Source organism: Pseudopipra pipra, chromosome 3, assembly GCF_036250125.1.
Source record: "Pseudopipra pipra isolate bDixPip1 chromosome 3, bDixPip1.hap1, whole genome shotgun sequence".
Taxonomy (NCBI): Eukaryota; Metazoa; Chordata; class Aves; order Passeriformes; family Pipridae; genus Pseudopipra; species Pseudopipra pipra.
Genome location: NC_087551.1, coordinates 115,208,556 through 115,230,481, shown reverse-complemented (window position 1 = coordinate 115,230,481; position 21,926 = coordinate 115,208,556). Strand labels below are relative to the sequence as shown.

General features: G+C 51.5%; 1 protein-coding gene across 6 annotated transcripts in view; it reads left to right on the top strand.

Annotated features, from left to right (window-relative positions):
* Window positions 1–21,926, top strand: part of EXTL3 (exostosin like glycosyltransferase 3) — a 135,456-nt gene that overhangs the window by 103,716 nt on the left and 9,814 nt on the right. For all 6 annotated transcript variants that reach the window (XM_064651164.1, XM_064651168.1, XM_064651167.1 and 3 more), the window contains one exon: window positions 2,298–4,914. In XM_064651164.1, the coding sequence (XP_064507234.1) occupies window positions 2,767–4,914 (2,148 nt within the window). In that variant the 5' untranslated portion in view covers window positions 2,298–2,766. The remainder of the gene's footprint in view (window positions 1–2,297; window positions 4,915–21,926) is intronic.

Here is a 21,926-nt window from a genome sequence, read left to right as displayed (position 1 = left end):
TTAAAAGCCTTTTTTAATTAGTATTATTATTATTTTTGCCTTCAATTGCCTGGGTTGTGCAGTGGCTCCTGCTCAAACCCTGCTGCCATGGACCAGCGGTCCCGGAGCTGATCCCGGAGGCTGGAGCCTCCCCCAAACCCTGCCAAGATCCAAGAAAGCTGATTTAGCCTTTTGCTGACTTTTTAACCTCTTTATCCTCCCAGCTTTCCAAGATTTACACCAGTGCTGTTTGCCAATGCCACGATTTTCAAATCTGCCTCACTTTGAAGCGTCCATTCTGCTGTGCTGCTCAATTTTGGGTCACGTTGGCAGGGGGTGGAAATCCCCTTTAATCATGGGGTGTTAAATTACTGCCAACAAACGGCCATGTAGCAATAGCCCTAAGAACTGTGCTTTATTACTCCACATATTCCCCCTTCCACGACGATTTTTCCTGTTTAAAATCAAATTTTCCATGTATTTTCCCCGACACTCGAGTACCGCGCTGAAAATTCCTCCTGACTTCTCCCTGCTCCTTTAAGGTGAACTTTTTTTTTTTGCTTTGGCCCGTTTCCAGATCTTTCAGCTGAGATTTGCTTCCTTTCTGCTAATTCTTGATGAGGAGCTGAGAGGGGCATTAAATAGATTTAGTGAGAAATGACCGTCACCGGCGTGGATGACTTTCCTCTAATTAAAAATTGAAGTGGAAATGAAAAAGCTCCTCTTGAGGCCGTGCAGGAGCCCAGCACTGAATCCATCAATGACGTGGCAAGTCCAGTGTGTGGAAGAATATCCCAGGAACTTCAGTGTCTTGGAGGATGCCAGTAAAAGGGAAGGGAGAGTTTCTAGTGGCAGAAGATTGATGTGGCCTAGATTTGAATCTGTTGGCCCAGGGCTAGAACTCGGAGCTGGATTCCAGAGAATCAATGGTTTGGGTGGGAAGGGACCTTAAAGGTCATCCTGTTCCACCCCCCTGCCACAGGCAGGGACACCTTCCGCTATCCAGATTTGCTCCAAAATGTGTCCAGCCTGGCCTTGGACATTTCCAGGGATCCAGGGGCAGCCACAGCTGCTCTGGGCAACCTGTGCCAGGGCCTCCCCACCCTCCCAGCCAAACAATTCCTTCCCAGTATCCCATCTAAACCTGCCCTCTGCCAGTGGGAAGCCATTCCCCCTTGTCCTGTTCCTCCAGGTCTTTGTCCAAGGTCCCTCTCCAGCTCTCTTGGAGCCCCTTTAGGCTCTGGAAGAAGCTCCAAGGTCTCCCTGGAGCTCAGCGTTTTCCAGGTGTCCTCACGGATCCAGTGTGGAAAGGGACCTTAAAGACCAGCTCATTCCAGCCCTGACACCTTCTGCTATCCCAGGTTGCTCCAAGCCCCGTCCAGCCTGGCCTTGGACACTTCCAGGGATCCAGGGGCAGCCACAGCTGCTCTGGGCAACCCGTGCCAGGGCCTCCCCACCCTCACAGCCAACAATTCCTTCCTAACATCTCATCTAAACTCAATCTCCTTCAGTTTAAGGCCGTTCCCACCACATGCCCTTGTGAAAACTCCCTCTCCAGGGACCTGTGCCATGTCCTTGATTTTTTATGCCTCTGCTAGGTAGGCACTCAGTGCCAGAGCAGAGTTTTCCAAGCTGATACCACCTGGGGGACAGGATACCCAGCAGATGCTGAATTCAGCACCTTTGCTTCGATGTGCAGTGTGGACTCTTCCAGCGTTGCCCAGGAACCCCCTCATCCGCAGCCGGCAGAGTTAATCACAGCCAACACCCAGAGCGTTCCCTTTAAACTTCCTCATGCAATGAATCAAAATTTTCCAGCAGGAAATGAAAGCAAAACACTTCATCTAAAAATTCCTCATCAGCTCTAGTCACTGGAGCAGAACAATGGTGATTACACTCAGCTGTGCAGTACAAATTCCCGGCGCTGCCGCGTCCCGGGATCCCAGCAGGGCGGGCAGGGACGGCAGGTGTGTGTTAATGTCTCCGTTTCCTACGTGAGGAGACGGGGCCTTGCAGGTGTCGAGCAGCTTCTGTGGAGCTACACAGCAGGAGAGGGGCAGAAACAGGGATCCAGGTCCAGGGCTGGGGGTGGTTGTGGGCTGGCAGTGAAGGAAGCGACCCTAATGAAGGGCAGAGTGCCTGGAGAAAGCCACATCTGATGGATCCCATCACCTCCTCAGGTGTTCTGGTGTTAACCCCAGAGGTGTTGGCCATGTACAGAGGTTGTTCTTTTGAGACAGAGCAGTTGCTTTTAAATCTTGACGATGTTTTGGGTCATTTTGTTTGCATTGCCTGACCGGGTGGTTGTTCTCCTGCAGGAATGGCAGAGCGTCGTCCCCGCAACAGCGATGACAGAGACTGACGTTCCTACGAGTCTCTCCTGGCTCCTTCTCCACAATGGCCGGTGCATATTCGTGGGACGGTAATGCAGGATGTCGGGAGCAGCGGTAGAGTTTGGCTCCGTCCCACTGTGTTTTCCTTCTGCCAGCTGGGACTTTGGATCACCATGACAACGCCGTGACACTCCTGGCAAAGGTTGCCCGCTGAAAGGGTGGGCTGGGGGTGGGTGAGAAGGTCAATGACCGGCTCCGACGGGATCAAAAGTCGCGCCTGCAGCAAAACGACCGTGGAAGAGCCGTCGGCACGGCAAGAAGATGAAATTCCCCTTCCATTGGCTTCTCGCTGAGCAGGCACAATAACAGTTTTATCCAGGAGACTCGCTGTACAAACTCTTTTGGTTATGGCTACTGATCCGACGTGATTGGGCGCGCGGCGACTCTGGAACTCATGACTGGATATACGATGTTGCGGAATGGGGGAGTGGGGAACGGAGGCCAGCCCTGGGTGTTGAGGTGGTCCAGTCGGATCCGGCTCACCTGGCTCAGCTTCACCCTCTTCATCATCCTCGTCTTCTTCCCCCTCATCGCCCACTACTACCTGACCACCATCGACGACGCGGACGACGCCGGCAAGCGCATCTTCGGGCCCCGGACCGGCAACGAGCTGTGCGAGGTGAAGCACGTGCAGGACCTGTGCCGCATCCGCGAGTCGGTCAGCGAGGAGCTGCTCCAGCTGGAGGCCAAGCGGCAGGAGCTCAACAGCGAGATCGCCAAGCTCAACCTCAAGATCGAGGCCTGCAAGAAGAGCATTGAAAATGCCAAGCAGGACCTGCTGCAGCTGAAGAACGTCATCAGCCAGACCGAGCACTCCTACAAGGAGCTGATGGCGCAGAACCAGCCCAAGCTCTCCCTGCCCATCCGGCTGCTGCCCGACAAGGATGATGTGACCTTCCCCCTGCCAAAATCCAACAGGAACTGCAGGCTGCACAACTGCTTCGACTACTCACGCTGCCCCTTGACATCTGGCTTCCCAGTCTACGTCTACAACAGTGACGATTACCCCTTTGGTAGCTCCTTGGACCCTTTAATTAAACAAGCCTTTGAGGCGACCGTCAGAACTAATGTTTATGTTACTGAAAATGCAAATATTGCTTGTGTGTACATAGTTTTAGCGGGGGAGATGCAAGAGCCCGTAATGCCAAAACCTACTGAACTAGAGCAACAGTTGCACTCTTTGCCATATTGGAGGACTGATGGACACAACCATCTCATCATCAACTTGTCGAGGAAATCGGAGACTCAGAACTTCCTCTACAACATCAGCACGGGGCGCGCCATGGTCGCCCAGTCCACCTTCTACGACGCGCAGTATCGCCCGGGCTTCGACATCGTGGTGTCGCCCCTGGTCCACGCCATGTCCGAACCCAACTTCCTGGAAATCCCGCCCCAGGTGCCGGTCAAGCGTAAATACCTGTTCAGTTTCCAGGGGGAGAAGATCGAGTCTCTGAGGTCCAGCCTGCAGGAGGTTCGCTCTTTCGAGGAGGAGATCGAAGGCAACGCCCCGGCTGACTACGACGACCGGATCATCACCACCCTGAAGGCCGTCCAGGACAGCAAGCTGGACTTTGTTCTGGTGGAGTTCACGTGTAAGAACCAGCCCAAGGCGAGTCTGCCCACTGAGTGGGCTCTGTGTGGAGAAAGGGACGACAGACTAGAGCTACTGAAGCTTTCTACTTTTGCACTGATCATCACCCCCGGGGACACCCGTTTGGTGATCTCCGCCGGGTGCACCATGAGACTGTTTGAGGCTCTGGAAGTTGGAGCCATCCCGGTGGTTCTCGGAGAGCAGGTCCAGCTTCCCTACAATGACGTGATCCGGTGGAACGAGGCAGCCTTAATCATACCAAAGCCACGTATCACAGAAGTGCACTTCCTTCTGAGAAGCATTTCTGACAACGATCTCCTTGCCATGAGGAGGCAGGGCCGCTTCCTGTGGGAGACCTACTTCTCCACCTCGGACAACGTCTTCAGCACGGTCTTAGCCGTCATAAGGACTCGAATCCAAATCCCGGCCGCTCCCATCCGAGAAGAACCCGCCGTGGAGATCCCCCACCGCTCTGGCAAAGCTGCTGGTACAGACCCCAACATGGCCGACAACGGCGACCTGGACTTGGGGCCTGTGGAGACAGAACCCCCCTATGCATCCCCCAAATATCTCCGCAACTTCACCCTCACCGCGATGGATATCTACAGGAATTGGAACTCTGCTCCGGGGCCTTTCCACCTCTTCCCCTACACTCCCTTTGACCCTGTTTTACCCTCAGAAGCAAAGTTTCTGGGGTCCGGGACTGGGTTTCGGCCGATCGGTGGAGGAGCGGGTGGCTCTGGGAAGGAGTTCCAGGCTGCTCTGGGTGGCAACGTGCCCCGGGAGCAGTTCACGGTGGTGATGTTGACTTACGAGCGGGAGGAGGTGCTGATGAACTCCCTGGAAAGGCTCAATGGTCTCCCCTACTTAAATAAGGTGGTGGTGGTGTGGAACTCTCCCAAGCTTCCCTCCGAGGATCTCCTGTGGCCGGACATCGGTGTCCCAATCATGGTAAGGCAGATGGAGCTGTGCTGGTCTTGTTCCCTGGTGGGGTTTGTGTGTTGAAGTGGCTCTTCTGTAGTGTCTCAGCTCAGCTTCGGTCCTGTGGGATGGTTGGAGGTGTCTGAACCTCATCTGGGTGCTGGAGAAAAACGAGAAGTTCCAGGTGTTGGGAACTCATGGAACAGGAATTGCTTGAGAGGAGCCCGGTGTGAGTCTCAAGGCTAAAAGCCAGGGATTCCTGCTCATTGGAAATCTTTCCTCAGGCTCCTGAGGTTCCTCGCTGCGAGGACCGTTGATACCTTATAAATACCTAAGTAGTAACTGTTTCTGCACTTCACCAGATGAATTTTTTATCAAAACAAAAGAGGGACCCACTGAATCCGTGTCGACTGCGAAGACCTCAGAACTCATCTCTCACTTTATATTACAAGGGATGGCAGGGAAGGAATTACAAGGCAAGGCCGACGTGGCTGCCAGAGCTTCCACGCTCCAAAGGTTGTAGCTGAGTTTTCCATAGGTTTGGGTTGGTTATTTTTTTCCCCAGCCAAGCTGAAGAAGCGACACCTTCAAAACCCAACGTTCATTTGCACACCCAGCTACTCACACATCGAGTTTGTAAAGGGTTAATTCTTAAATTATTATTTATGTATTAATTTTAGGACTTCTGTGTTGTCCCTGCATAACTTCCTGCCTGGCCATTGTTAACAATCAATATTAAATATAAATCTCCACTAAAGCACAGACACAGAGCCACTGACACTGTGTGGGCTGAATCCGGCCGTGTTTGGAGGACAAATGGAAGGATAATGCCTCACAAATTAGGGAAAGGAAAAATAAAAGAGGGAGATGGTACTTAAGCAGGCAAACTGCGTGTGGTTTATGTGACAGGACACCACTGGGCTTAACAGCAACGTGAGCTTTATGCTGCGTGCAAAGAGATTCATTGATTTAATATTTCCTTTTATTATTATTGGGATGAATAAATCCTTCTGCTCGCATTTAAGAACCCTTATAGTCCAGGGACAATGAGGAGAGAAAATTGCTTGGATAATTGGGAAATAATCTTCCACATTAGTCCCCTTGAAGGTCTGAATTCCACGGAATCTTTGCATTGTGTCCGCCGGAAAACCGCGTCCTCCTTCGGAGCGCGGATTGTTCTCCTTGGAGTCGCTGATGGGTGTTATTTGTGAAGAAAAAAGATGTTTCTGTTGATGGAGGATAATGGCTTTTTGTACCTTGCTCTCATCTGTTGTGTTGGAGCCCCAGTGGCTTTTTGGGGACTTGGACATAGGAGTTGTTGTTGCCTTTGAGGGGTCCGTGGGGAATGTTCGGTTCCAGGGGAGGGAATTGTCCTGCGTCCGCTTGGGGATGTTGGATGGTAACACTGTGCTCGTGGTCAAGTGCCAGGGAATGGCTGGAGCACAGAGAGCTTCTGCTGTGTCCTTTCTCAAGGTGTGATCATGTCTGCTTTCTTCCCATTTTTCTGAATCCCAGTTTTTTTAAGAGCCGAAGGGATCTCTCACAGGGAAAGATTAACCCTGCGCAGCCTCCAGGCATCCATCCCACTCCTGTGCTTGTTACTGAGTCCGTCTCCAGGCTGGATGTTTGACCCATGTTGCATTCATCTACATGGATGGTTTGGTGCAGGAATGGTGGAAAACTTACCTGGCCTTCATCAGGCAGCGACAAATCCTAAGATCTGCCGTGGAAAAGGGCACAAGAACTTGGGGAGCAGAGGCTGAGATGTGAGATGTGCTGGCCAAGGGAAGAGGCAGGTGGGGACGTGGGGTTGGAAGAAAGACAAGCCAATGTCAAAAGAACCTGCAGAGCTGTGGATCTGACTTCCTTATGGGGAAAAAAAAGCGCCTTTTGATGGGGAATATCCAATTCTCTCAGATCTGGGAGCAGTGCTGAAAGATGTTTCAGTAACACTGGGATGCAGGGAATTGTCCTGTGATCGGGTCCCAAAGCACAGAGCTTTGGGGGGAAGAGAAGGGAACGGGGGCAGATTTGGGGGCCCCTCCTTGTGATTGAAGTGTGTCCAGGCACCTCTGACTCCCAGGAGCAGCACAACAGCAGCACATGTGCCAGCATGATCCATGATCAAAGCACCTGGAGCCGGAAGGTTACTGGTGAAAATCCAACAGCAGAAGGATGAGGAGCTGCTGGAATGAGTCCAGAGGAGGCCCTGGAGATGCTCCGGGGGCTGGAGCCCCTCTGCTCTGGAGCCAGGCTGGGAGAGCTGGGGAGGGTTCACCTGGAGAGGAGGAGGCTCCAGGGAGACCTTGGAGCCCCTTCCAGGGCCTAAAGGGACTCCAGGAGAGCTGGAGAGGGACTTGAGAAAAGGCCTGAAGGGACAGGACCAGGTGGAATGACTTCCCACTGCCAGAGGGCAGGGTTATTTGGGATATTGGGAAGGAATTGTTGGCTGGGAGGGTGGGGAGGCCCTGGCACAGGTTGCTCAGAGAAGCTGTGGCTGCCCCTGGATCCCTGGAAGTGTCCAAAGCCAGGCTGGACTTGGAACCACCTGGGCTAGTGGGAGGTGTCCCTGCCTCTGGCAGGGGGTGGGATGAGATAATCTTTAAGGTCCCTTCCAACCCAAACCATTCCATGATTCCATGTAAATCCCAGCCTAATGAGACAAACAAAGTGTGCAGCACATCTAGGGCTGAAAGAACCTTTGGAAGCAGAATAGAGTCCTGAGTCCCACCCGGGGGCTGCTGGTGACAAGAGCTCCAGAGTTCCTTGGTGGGACATTGAACTACATTCCAGCTGCGTTGCTCTGGGCTGGCAGAATTCCCTAAGGGAGAGTTGAGCTTCCTCCTGCAACCTCACTGCATGGATTGACCTTATTTATTGATCAGTTCCTTGGAACTTCAGTTGCTTGGCTCTGGTTTGGTCCCCCAGAGCAGGTTACGTGGTTCCTTTTCCCTGGTGGGCTGGGAATTAATCAAGAGCAGAGCTCAAAGCTGCCTTCAAGTCTTTCATGGATAATGAGACAAACAGGGCTGCAGAATATATCTGATCTTTGGAAAAACTTTTACTTAAATACAGATTTCCTGTGATGGCATAACTTACTATAAAATCAGCGAGATTCCTAAGCTGCACAGGGGTCTGGTCAAACATTCTGGCCCTCTACCCAGCCTGAGGAGACTCTGTGCAAACATAACCTGATGTGAAGTTGGTGTAACCACTCAGGGCTGCCCCTGGAACAGCTGTAGGTCTGTTACCCTCACTGTTACCCTTTTTTTACCCTTTGTGTCAAAGCTGAGCTGCAAAAACCCATTGGGGCAAAAAGCAAAGGCTGGGAACGAGAAGCCTTGTTTGTGTGACAAACACCCCCCTGTCCATCCCAGTGCTGTGGATGCTGCAGTGGTGCTGCTCACCCCTCACCAGCGACTGCTGCTGCTTTTCCACGTTTGTGGGGAAGAAAAGGGGGAAGGAGTTTGGATGAAACGCTGCTCTGAACAGCTGGGAAGGCTGCGGCAGGGTCGGAGTGAGTTTGGCTGGTTCTCCTTGCACATGCATTAATCTTGGAAAGGTTTCTGGCAGCAGAGCAAAGCAGGAGTCATTAAGGAGAAGGTCTGGCTCAATTTTGGGATGGAGGCTTCCAGCCTCCCCTTCCAGCCTCGCTGTGCTCAGGATTTCTAACCAGCAGTGACAGGAGGAACCTCACCCGTTCCTCTGCAATTCCTCCACAGCATTTTCATCCACATGAGTAAAAGCAAAGGGAAACAAATGAAACAGAAACACTGAGGCAGCCACAGATCCAGTCCCCAGAGGTGGAATTCAGATGCACCCAGGAAGATTCAGATCCTGCTGTGCTTTGCCTGTTTCTGCTCTGCTTTTAATCCTAAGAGCCTAAAGAAGTGAGTTGAGCTTGAACAACCAGAGTTACCTGAAGGGAGTTTGTTTTTAATATATTTAAATGAGTCCAGTGGAGGCCACTAAGTTGATCACAGGGCTGGAACATCTCTGAGAGAGCTGGAGGTGTTCAACCCCTTCCAGTGCCTAGAGGGGCTCCAGGAGAGCTGGAGAGGGACCTGGGACAAGGGGTGGAGGGACAGGATACAGGGAATGGCTTCCCACTGCCAGAGGGCAGGATTAGATGGGATACTGGGAGGGAATTCTTTGCTGTGAGGGTGGTGAGGGGCTGGACTGGAATTCCCAGAGAAGTTGTGGCTGCCTCATTCCTGGAAGTGTCCAAGACCAGGTTGGATTGGTGTTGGATCAACCTGGGCTAGTGGAAGATGTCCCTGCCCATGGCAGGGCTGTGGAATGAGATGACCTTTAAGGTCCCTTCCAACCCAAACCATTCTGTGATTTGGGGCTAAACCTTATTTATCCCAAACCAGTATTTTCACAACCTCTGCTCACGTTCTAAGTGACAGCCTGAACTTCCAGCTCCTCTCTCTCCCAGGTGAGTGCAGGTCCCTCTCTCGTGGCTGGAGTTTCCTTTCTCCTTCCTCAGGATGAGGTGGAGTGTGTTGTGCTGGAGCCATTCCTGAGGTGGTATGTGTGTGCTGCAGCATTCCTGAGGATTTTGGCCGGGTTCAGTGCCAGCAGCAGCTCCTGTGGCTGTGGCAGTGACTAATCCTTCCCTCCAGCTTTGTCCCAGAATAAGGGGCTGGCTTTGATCTCTGCAGCCAGCCCAGTGGTGTGATGTCCTTTCCTGCCGACCTGGTGGCCGGCTCAGGGAGCTCATTCAGTTCAGCTGCTTGTTTAAAGAGGAATAATCTTTGGAAAATGTCTAAGCTGGAAGCGTTGCTGGGTCTGCAGAGCTGTTTGGATGCCACGGGATCCCTTGAAATGCCATTTATTCATCGGGAGCAGGCTGAGGAGGGAATGCTGTCCTGACTTTCCCTGCTGTTGGGGCAGTGGCTGAGCTGGCTCTGCAGGGCAGGTGCCTGAGATTTGCACGTCCTGCCCAGCACAAACACTCCAAGGTGCTTTGGTATCTCCATTTTCAGGAGCACAACAGGATCCCCAGGTGGTGGTTCTGGATAAGAGAAGGGCAGAACCTGGTCAGGCTGTGACCTAGAGCTTCTCTGCTTGTCCTTCAACAAGGAGCTGGATCTCCAGGCTTGGTTTTCTGATAAGAGCAGCAGCAGTCACAAGGAGCTCGAGATAAACTGGAGTGGTGGGTGTGATCCAGGGTGAAATCCTCACCCTGACCATGAGTTAAAAAAGGGAATAAAACCCTCTGTGCTGACCACAGCACCATTCCAATGCAGCCTTTTCCCTCCTGGGAGCTTTGCATAAATACCAGCTCAGGGTCTGGCTCAACCAGGTAATTCAGCATCTCCCAAACCCTCCCTTGGTGACTTGTGCTTTGCTGCACCAGCTCACCTGCAGAAGCTCTTTGGCGAGTCAGAGCTTTACACTGGGAATTCCCACTTCTCCCTGTGGGGAATTCACAGCCCTTGTGTACCAAATCAGGGGGAACCCAAACCAAACTTTCAGGTCCAGGGTTGCACGTGGGAGTGGGGAAGCTCCAGCTTTGCTTCCAGAAGGAGCAGTTCAGCAAATCAGCCGAGGAGATCCCCTTGTTCCTTAGCGCTGAGTCACTTCACACAAGAGATCCGTGGGTTGAGCGGGTCCCACCCGCTGCACCAGCATTCCCAGGAGTGCATCCCAGGTTTAGGAGTTCCATTTCTCCATGGGAGCAGTTTTACAGGGCAGGAGGTGTCACACAGAAGTGCCTGGTGCTGCTGTCGGGTTCACAGCACCACCTGCTGCCGGCGGAGCCGGAGCTGCCCCTGAGTTCCCACATCCCTGCCAGTTTTGCCATCTCAAGATGTATTTTTCCTGCTGTGCAGCAGGAGAGGAAGGAACAAATCCTCTGCTTAGTTTACCTGAAATCCTAAAATCCAGATGCTTGTCACTGCAGGGCCGAAGCAGAGGTGCAGCCGTGCGTGAACGTGGGATGATAATGTAACAAGCAGTGCCGGCTCCTCGGGGATTTGCACTGGGAATATTAACTCCAGCACCCTCACAATCCTCCCTGCTACTGCCTAAACCCAGCCCTTAATTCTCTCCTGTGCCATATGCTGGTTTTTAATGGCTTTTGCACAGACAAAACGTTGCTGCAGCCTCAGCTCTCGGGATTCCCTCAGCTCAGGATGCGGCAAATGGGGTCGGTGACCAGAAGGAAGGAGTGTTTGGGGCACTGGGAAGGAAAACAAGGCAGGGAAGCATCCTGGCACGCTGCTGGGGACATCACTGGGTGGGGTTTGTCACACATGAGAGCTTGGAGGTGTCACAGGGGCCACTCCCCCGTGTTGAAGCACAAAAAAACCCCCCATCATCACAAAATCTGTCAGGGCATCTCAAACACTCTCAAGCAGCAGCAAAACACCAGTTTGTCCAGGGCTGGATTCTTTCTACTTTTAGGGTCTGTATCCTGGCCTGTTTAAATAACAACAGAGTTGTAATGTCCCCAAATTATTCCACAAGCATGGGGGGAGCTGAGAGTGTGGATGCATTTCCTCTCTTTTTTTCCTTTGGTTTTTACCTTCCTTTTGTTCTCTGTGACTTTGTTATTGCAGCTCTTCCTTGGTTCTTATGGAATCACGTGCTGACATCCCTTTCACTGCAAGCTACACCCTTCTCCTGATAAAATCCCAGAGCCTGGGTATCCGTGTTTCCTTTCTTCCCGTGCTTTTATGTGTCCTGGTGGGGTGGTTTTGCTGTGTAAAACCACTTGGTTGTGCATTCTGGGCAGGCTGCCTCATTTTTGGAGGCAGCTTTGTCTTCCAGAGGAGCCATAACTTGGTGCTGTGCCACAAGGAAGGGATGGTTCCCCTGGCACAGGCGGGAAGGAGTGAGCTGGAGTCACCAGAACTTGGCTTTGTAAGATATTTGGGATGAAAAAAGCCTGTGATTGCTGGAACAGGAGGGACCCGTGGCACTGGGACATCAAAGAGGGGCATGAGAAGGTTGTGAAGAGGAAGGTACCTCTTGGATATGAGGTTGGAGAAGGAGATGAGAAGCCAGAGGGAGGTTTTAATCACTGCTTTGTGTTTGATGTAGCTCACAGATGCCTGTGGGTCGATCAGCAAAGACATTGCAGCTCTCAGGTAGAAGGGGGTGACTTGCTCCCAGGTTTTCCAGAGGGCTGGGAACAGTATCAGTTGCTGTTCATACTAAAAATGTTCATTCTTTACCTCAAGATTATCCTCAAAACTTTCCCTACCTGTCCACCACTAAGCACCTCATTTTTACCTCACAATACTCATTCTCCACCATGGGGATTAGATCAGGTGGTTCCCCCCAAAATTTCCTGACCTGCCCACCACTGATTGCCCACTCATTCACCTCAGGATGTTCATTCTCTCCCCTAGGAATTACCTCACATTCTACCCACAGAATTTTCCCTGTCCACCTCCCTCATTTTTACTTCAAAATACTCATTCTCTACCATGGGGATTACATGAGGTGGTTCCCCCCAAAATTTCCCAACCTGCCCTCCACTGATTGCCTCAGCATGTACCTTCTCTCTGCTACAGATCACCCCAAGTTTACTCCCAAAATTTTCCCTGCATGACCACTACTGATATAACATCATCTTCACCTCAAAATATTCATTCTCCACCCTTGAGTTCACTCTCAAAACTCCCCCTGCCTGTCCCCCACTTCATTTTTAGGTTGTATTGGTCACCCCCTGGACAGTCCCTTACCCCTTTTCCCCACAGGACCTTCCTGGATCTGGTGAGGAAGCAGATGCTGCTCTCCCTTATCCAACTGATGGATGCTTTTCCTTCCATTTTCGTGGAATCAAACTGTGCTTAGTGATAAAGCCTGACCTGGTCACTAAAGCACCCACTTGCACATCTCCTTATTAGCTCCCAGAAATGCTGTTTTCTCTTATTCCCAGATTTATGAGCAGCAGGAAGATGGGCAATCTGTTGAAGCTGCCTCTAAGGCTTCCCAGATAACACTTCCAGATCCAAATAGTTCAGCAAAGCCTTCAAGTTTCTGAATGCTTATCTGGATTGAACTCTGAGGGGGTTCCAGGTTCCTGTAGGGAAGGGAAATGGGTTTTGTTCTTGACACTGAACTCTGAAAGCATTTTGGGTGGAGAGATTCAGTTTCCAACCTGGATGTGGAAGGGCTAATCATGGCTTTGATCTCTGAGCTGCCAAAGCCTGGCTGCTGAAAGCCTGGCTTATCTCTGCAGCAAGGGACAGCCCCGTGTTTTACTGGGACAAAAAAGGAGCTGAGGGGGAGCAAGAAAAGCCTCAGAACAGCTCTGAGTTGGATAATTCTTTCCAATAAGGCTCGTTTTCCTCTGGCTCTGAGTGCAGGTGACAAAGCAATTTGGTTTCCAAACACTGCTATTAATTAGGTTGATTTTATCAGAAATTTATAGCAGGAATTGTTTTTAATTATCCCTCATTTATGTGAAGTGTGTAATTTCTAACACATGCTGCTCCTCAGTTCCCAGCCCATCCTGTGGGTTGTGGGAGGTGGGTCTGGTGGTCTGGATTCATCCCAGCCACGTGTTTGGCAGGAATGTATTCCCTGCCTCTTGGTGAAAGCATTTTTTTCCTGCTGGATTTTGTTTAACCAAGTATTAAAAGCCTTGGGGATAAGCCAGGCTTTGAAGAACATGGCATGGGGATGGTTGTCCTCTGCTCCTCTGGGTGGGAGATGATGGGGTGATGTGAGACAGGGATCAGGGGAAGCAGGATTCAGCCAAGGGATCCAGCAATTAGGATCCAGAAAGTGAAGCCTGGGAGCAAAGGGAATTCCTCAGAAATCCATCTGGGACTTGTGTCCTGGTTTTTGTCATGATCTGGCTCAGCCACATCGAAGGAGAAGGAGCTGTGCTCTGCTGGAACGACAGGGACAACAGGGATAAAATTCCAATTAGAGGATCATGATATGGATTTCTTAGTTCTTTTATTCCAACATTACATAAGTAGCTCTCATCTCTAGGTAGTGGGTTTGAGGACAGACAGAAAGCTGCTTTCATTTCATCCAGAACTTTCCCAGTGAGATCTCTGCCTTCTCATCTAGGAGGTCCCTGAAAAGCTTCCAGTCTGGAATAAACCTGGAAGCCAAGAGTGAGTCTGTGTGCCTGAGAGCTTTATGGCTGCTGCTCCCAGCCACATAAACATTAATAAATCCTCTGTCCTCTTCCCATCAAAAAAATGACCCACCTGCAAACTTGATGGCTCTGCCTGTATCCAGGTTTATATTCCAGCTTTTTTAGTAGCTGCTCAGCGAGTTAACAGTCTGCCTCCAATTCCTGCCTCCCTTGGCTGGGATATAATGTTCATTTGGATGCCCTCAGCCCCCAAGATATTAATGCCTGAACTGAAGCTCTTGTGGGGTGGGTCAGAGCAGCTTTGAAATGCTGCCTGGCCCAGTTGGGTGTGATGTGTTTGTGACACATACCAAACCCTGGGATGCACCAATCTTAACTGGTGTGTTTGTGACACATTCCAAACCCTGGGATGCACCAATCTTAACAAATTCACAGAGAATGGCACCTGCTCTGCCAGGTGCTTTATTTTCCCTCTGCAGTGGAAATCCCTCCCATCTGACAGATCCCGAGGAGGAACCTGCTGGAGAGGTAATTGCGCAACAATCCAGAGGATTTGCACCACCAAAGCCTCTGTTAATTAAAGCAGCTGGGCTGGAGGCCAAGGAGCAAAGTGTGGAAAGATAAGCTCAGCCTCACTCAGTGAGCAGCAGCAAGGTATTCCCAATAATCCCCCGGGACTGCAGCCCTTGGCTTTCCAGCATTTTCTTCTTCTCTGTCTCTGTGCTGCACATTTCCCTGTCTCTGGGATGGATGTTGCTGTGTTTCCATGTTTCCTCCCCGTCCGTGCTGGGATTGCACAGCAGCTGATGGCTTGGCCAGGGGAGGAGACCTCAGGGGTGCTCCTGAACCGCCTTCCTGGCTTTTCCATCTCCCTGTCTGGCAGATGGGATGTGACAGATCTGTCCCTGAGCTCCCAGGCCATTTGCTGCCAGCCCTGTCAGCACGGCCCAGGGACTTGGCAACGTGCCTTTCCCAGGGAAATCAGAAGTGCAGGAATTGGCTGCTGGAGTCTGAGGAGTGACAGGCTGAGGGAGGTCTGGGCTTTAACACTGCAGGAGTTTGGGGGGTTTGCTTGTTTGTTTAAAGGAAGTCGGGGAGTTGCAGTCTGTGAGTGGTTCTTCAGGCTCTCCTGGGCCTGTTCCAGGCTCTCCTGTGGCTTTTCCAAGGATAACAAGGTACTGAGGTTGAACGTGGCCTGACACATCTTCTGACACATCTCTGAGTGTTCCACTAATCCTGCAGGCAGGGAAGCTGAATATTTTTGCCAAAATAAGGCCAGGGTCTCCCAGGCAGTCCCTTGTGCAGCTCTGCCCTGCCTGGTGCAGTGCCAGCTTCCCTGTGATTCCCAAAACAGACCTAGGAGACAGGAGCAGTGGTCACTTTAATCTGATGGGCTCCTCAGGCTCTGTGTGTCTCCAGGATGCTGCAGGATCTGAACCAAAGTCCTGCTGAATCCCAGGGGTCTGAGCTGGGTTCCGAAGGGTGGGATCTGTTCCCAGGCTCGCTGGCAGTGCTCACATCCATTCCTGAGCCCTCTGGGAAGTTTTTGTTACCCACAAGTGGTTTGAATCCCTCAACCCTGAGCTGCAGGCAGTAACACTCCACCTTTTGAGTGGAGTTAAAAGCTGCTGCCTTGCCCTCCTCCTGTCTCTTCGTGTTCTCATCAGCGAGGGCTGGTCACAGATGGCATCTCTGTGACTTACCGGGTACAACAAAGTGGTTTTCGTGCAGACAGGGCAGGGCAGGTGTCCCCATTTCATCAGAACACGCTGCTGGATCCTGGCTGGAGAGAGCTCAGGCACCTGGATTGGGTGGAGACAGGGAGCTGGAGAAGGGATGCTGTGGAGACAGTGGGAAAAAGCTTCCCCTTGGATTCAGTTTATAATCGATCAGGGATGGAAATGGGGGGGCTGATAAAGGCCTGGTATTTTTTCCTGTGTTAAGTGATACAAAGCTGGGCTTCTCCAGCCTGGAGCTCCTGGGTCTCATCCTTATCCATCCCACACTCCTATTTCACACCTTCACTGGTGCTGCTCTATCAGGTGTTGGGTGAAACTTGTCAGGATTTGTGACTTTGAATCTGAAAGGGGAACATTCCCGTTGTGTGGGAGCGACCTTTGAAAATCCTGGAACGGGCTTTTTCCATCCAAAGGTCTTGGAGCTCTTAGGAGACATCAATGGAACAGCTGCCCTGGGAGATTAGGGAAGGGAAGAAGATTTGCCAGGTGAGAGGAGGTTTGTGATGTTCATCCAGCAGCAGCTTGAAAGAGCATTGATAAGGAACCGTGGCACGTGTTGGAACGTCACACTTGGCACGTGCTGACACTGCTGGGGCACCTCCAGGGCTGGGGGCACTTCTGGGCCCCTCATGGCAAGGGAGACATGGAGGGGCTGGAGCATGTCCAGGGAAGGGAATGGAGCTGGGGAAGGGGCTGGGGCAGCAGGAGTGGCTGAGCTGGGGGGGCTCAGCCTGGAGAAAAGAGGGATCAGGGGCGATCTTCTGGCTCTGCAACTCCTTGACAGGAGAGGGAAGCCGGGGGATCGGGCTCTGCTCCCAGGGAACAAGGGACAGGATGAGAGGGAATGACCTCAAGATGTGCCAGGGGAGGTTTAGGTTGGATATTGGGAACAATTCCTTCATGGAAAGGGTTGTCAGGCATTGGAATGAACTTCCCAGGGCAGGGGTGGAGTCTCTATTCCTGGAGGGATTTAAAATTCCTATGGATGTGGCACTTGGGGACATGAGTCAGTGGTGGCCTTGGCAGTGCTGGGAATGGTTGGACTTGATCTTAGAGGGCTTTTCCAACCTAAACAATTCTACAGTTCCGTGACCAACCCTTTGGATATTCCCTATTTCACTGCAAAAATACCCCACCAAGCCCAAAATTGGGGTTATCAGGATCAAACCCCTGAGCAGGAGCTCTTTCCTCTTCCGGTGACTTTCCCTGGTTTCCCAGCAAAGCAGGCCTGTGATCCCAGATGTGCCAATGGAAGCTGGATCCCTCTCCAGCTTTCCTGTCCCTCCGTGCTCCGCAGCTTTTCCCTGTGAGCCTTCATGGAAAGCACAGAGCAGAGTTTTGGGAAGCTGAGGAGGGGGTGGGCTGCAGCAGTGGGAGATGAAGTATTTAAACCTGACAGTGTGTTATCCCAGGGACGTTCTTTGGAGCCAAATAATTACAGTTAATTGTGAAATAAATCCAATCGGACAACAACTCAACGTGCAGCTTTAATTGCACAGCCCCCAACAGCAGCACCCAGAGAGAGTGAAAATAAGGGAGTATCTGGATGCCTTTTAATGCTAAAATAGGAATTCTTCTCCTTTAGTTACTCTAGAAAGATGCAACAGCTGCTCCTGTCTGAAAATGAATAAATAATCAGCTTTATTTGTATCACAAGCTGTTTGCTCCTCTCGGAGATGAGCGACCCACTGATCACAGTTGAGGACTTTAAAGGGGGACCAAGTGTTTCCACATTTTACATTCATGGACACAGTGTCAGTTTAAAAATAAGCTTTTCCACTGGTATCTTCCTGTGTGGTTTTGTTCTCAGCGGGGGATAATTTATGCCGGGTTTTATGTTGCATTATTTAATTACACGTATTTTAAAAATGCATCTGTTTTGCCAATTTATATTCAGCCTGCGCTGCCTTTGGAGCTAAATACCCTTCCAGTGAAACGCTTTCCATACCTCTGGAGATGAGTCTTAAAATAGTCTATAAATCCTTTTAATTCTGATTTTGAAAACGCTTGAAGTTGGAGGTGGAAAAGCGCGGGAGTCTGGAGGTTCAGGGCGTAAAGGAGCTGTTTCAAGGTGAAGAGGAGCAGGAGAATAATTAATACATGAGAAAAGGGATAAAGGTAACTTCCCAATCCGTCTTTACAAGCAAAGATTAAAGGAAAAACCAGAAGGTGAAGAATTGCCAGGGGGAACCACTAAAATCCAGGGAACCACTAAAATCCAGGGACGTCTCAACAGGCAGTGGGTGACTGAAGGCACATCCCGCTAAAAGTGTCTGGTTTGGGGTGGGAGTTCACATAAATGACTCTTTTTGGTGCAAGTGCCATCAAATCAAGCAAGAGAGCACATTCCAGGGGATACAGAAGGGATGGGTGAGGGCTGATGTGGAAGAGGGTTGGGAATGAGCGTCGGTGTCTCCTTTCTCCTGCCTGCTCTGCCCCTTTCCCAGATGCAGCAGGTGCTGCTGCAGCACCATCCACACCAGCCATGTCCTGGGACTCATCCAGGCTGGCTGGAGTGGAACTGGGAGAGGCTGGGAATGGCTGGTGGGGAGAGACCAGTCAGGAGAGGAACACAGTCCCTTAGGGCTGCGCCTCGGAGGCAGGAGGATCCGAACACCCTGCATCCAAACAGCCTGGATCTCTCTCCAGGATGGCTTTGGACATGGGGACAGGGTTCATTTAGGAGCTGTGGTCACATCCGCGCCCATTTATCCATATCTTCTGGATCTGGGTGTGTAAACCCCAGGATAATGTCAGGATTGTCTTAACAAACACCTCAAGGAGCTGCTCTGTGCATCCGATTTTCCCTGTGCATCCCGAGTTTTTCAAACATTAATTATCACAAACACAGTCAAAAGAACATCCTTTTTTTTTTTTGACATAATGCTCAGCACTGGCAGCATTTTTGGAAGGAGCTTTGACACCCTGTTTACACACGTGTCAAAAGTGCAGGGCTGCCATTCCCCCTGGATCTGCAGCTCATCCGGAGCTGTCGGGAACACTCCGGCGTCCCACGTTGTGCTGGACTCATGTCCTCGAGTTTTTGGGTCTGAATTGGGAATGAGAGTGTTGTTGTGAGGAGAAAAGGCATCATCCCAGGGGCTTGGTTATGGGGGAAATGCCGTGCTGGCATCCCATCTCCTGCCTGCCCACACAGCCTGGAAAAGTGCCGGGAAGAGCCTCGTGTTGTGTCGAGAGACGCCAGGTTTTTTTGTTTCTCAGGAGGTGAAGAATTGCTGGCTGAGCCAAAGGCTTGGATCTGTGCTTCTGGCTCTGGAAAGCAGGGTGCTGGCCAGTGGGAACTGGGTGGATTGCCATCCTCTGAGGGTTGTGTGGTGGTGGGAGTTGGGATTGGCGGGAGGGAACAGTTGTGCGTGGGCAGGGCGGGACACGGCGGAGCGATGCTGCTCTTTGAGGAGGCACTGGATGGTCTTCAATAAGCACCACCGTAGGTGTCCTTGGAAAGGGCAGTCAGGGAGATCTGAGGTCTGGGCTGAGGGCCATGGTGACCCTCCCAGGTTTTGTGGAGCATCTCAGCTCCCCCAGGAGCAGGCAGGGATAAAACGTGGAGAAAACTGAGGAAAAATTGTGGACTTGGTGAGACTTGTGTGATTTGCACCAATGCCACCTCACTGGGAAGGGGTGAGGGCTGCAGGGATTTTGGGTGGCATCTGTAGCCATGGCAACAGGTTCTTTGGCTCCTTCTTGGCAGCTCCTTGGCTTCTTGTCCCGGAGCCAGTGCAGTGCCTGCCTTGGGATCGGCCTCGTCTCCCTTCGACTCCGACATGGGAAATGGGAAAGGTAACACAGAGCACAGAGAAATCAGGATCAAAGCCATCTTTGTGAGAAAATGAACCTCAGGTGTGTAGTTTCCATATGGGTCCTCTCCTAGTGCTAAAATCCCTGCTGTAGCTGGGATGTTTAGAGAATCATGGAATCATTTAGGGTGGAAAAGACCTCCAAGGTCATTGAGTCCAGCCTGTGCCCGATCCCCACTTTGTCCCCCAGCCCAGAGCACTGAGTGCTACATCCAGTCCCTCCTTGGACACCTCCAGGGATGGGGACTCCAAACTTCCCTGGGCAGTCCTTTCAATTCCTGACCACCCCTTCCATGAAGAAATTCCTCCTGATACCCCCGGGACAGGGTGCTTTGTCCCTGTCTGACATCCCAAACTTGTCCAGCGGGTCAGCGCAAACCCATTGACAGCTTCACTCCCAAAAAACATGGAGCTTCCAGGAGGATGGTGGTTGATGGGACCAGGCAGACTTGTTGTCTTCCTCATCCACATCCCTGGCAGAGAAGCAAGTGCCAGTCTGATCCAACATGGTGGTTCCAGAGGGAGCAGGGAACGGAGTTGGCCGTGGTGATAAAGGATGTGATTGATCCTGCTTATGGATATTGAATCTGCACATGCTTCCCTCCTTCCAAGGAGTCTTGGAAATGATCCCAGCACTTGGACCTGATGTGTAGAGGGAAGGGACCCTGGTGTTTCTGAGTCTGTGGGTCTTAAGGGCTGATCTGGGCAACTTCCTTATCAAAAGGTGTCTGAATTTGTCTGAACTGGGAGCTGAAAATGAGTGTGGTGGATTCAGGGATACTTGGAACCTGTCGTTCCCTTTTCCTAGAGTTTGCCAGCTCCCAGAGTCCTCCAGCAGAACCCTCCCTGACCCCTATTAAGCCTAGATTGGCTGATTTTAATTGATTCCTTTTCCACATTAGCAGCCACATGTGCACATGGGAGAGCTGGAGAAGCCTTGGCTCCCCATGTGCTTTCCCCAGAAATAGAGGTGGATGGGAAGCAGCTCAGCTTGGAACAGGGATGGGGGTGGGATGAAGCTCATCAGCTCCCAGATGTGCCAATCTTGCCTTCCTTGATGGGTGGGAGCAATGGTGGCACCTCTGGAGCCGAGTCCCAAGTTTGGGATGGAAGGAGTGGTCAGCCACCATCTGGGAGACGTGATATCCCTTTTCTTCATGGAATCTGAACTCCTGCCTGTTCCTCGGGGAAGGAGCTTTGCCCCAGGTGAGGCTCTGGGCAGATCCCACCCCTGAGGTCAGTGCTGAGCTGAGTTTTGCTCCAGCCCAGTCCTTGGGAACAGGACACATCCCTGGAGCAGCTCTGGAGCGTCGCCCTGACTTCCTTCGCTTATTAACAAACCTTTTCTTGGTGCCAAGAAAAGGGATTGACAGGGCTGTAAATCCACATCCTCCCTGGAGGGCTGTGCTGGCAGGAGCTCCCTGCTCTCCCCTTCCAAGTGCAGATCCAGGTCAGCTCCTCAGAGTCGTTTGTCTCCGGCGTCTCCAGCCCCCTAATTCCCAGCTGGGCGGTCAGGGGGAGTGCGGGGTGTCCCCATCCCCCTCTGCTATTCCCCCCCAGCCCATGTGGCTTCAATTGGCATGTCTTTGGGAATGATGGAGGCAGATCCTTCCCCTGAGAGCCTGTCATCTCCCCAAATTACCCTGCTCTCCTCAGGGCATCCTCCTGGCTTTTATTCCTCCCAAAAACCTGACGGGATCAATGAGGTTCCCGGTTTCTTGCAGAGTTTGCTCTTTGCCCAGAAACCCAGTTCCCTTAAGCTGAGCTGCCAAAACTCCTCCAAGGGCACAGACACTCTTCATGTTTTCACCCTCAAATTATAAGTAGCACTTAATTTAAAGCCTAAGTGTGAAGCCTCACTAGCAAGGAGATTGCTGGAAGATACTGATTTTCCTGCATTTTTTTTGTATTTATGTATAAAAACGCACTATAAAGTATCAGTTAAGGACTTTACTGCTGGGCAGACTTGAGATTTATGCTCTGCTTTAGTTCTCTTGAAGGTTTTTTAAGATCCATTCATCCGACGGGGCTGTGAGCGACAAAAACTGGGAGCAGATGGGCTTCGTGGAGTTGTGGGGCTTGAGTCAAAAAATCCCGCGTGGTGGAACTGAATCACCTTGAGTTTGTCTCAAAAACCTGCAGACTGCTCAGGAGGTTCATGGTTTTGATCTCCAGGCCATTTAACTGATGGCAAAGTGTTTTAAAGGGAATTATTCCCAAGGAAAAGCCCAAAACAAGACAGGCAGAAGGACACAATCCGGGATGCCTTTGAGTCTGGAGGGGTCGGAGTTTGTGTGCGGGTCCTACCACTGGTGCTCTGCTCCATGTTTGGAGCCTCGAGGTTTGCTGTGAGGGAAGGTGGGATTTTTGGTAGGTGTGCTGGGGCCTCTGTTGTTGTCCTCTGGCTGATTT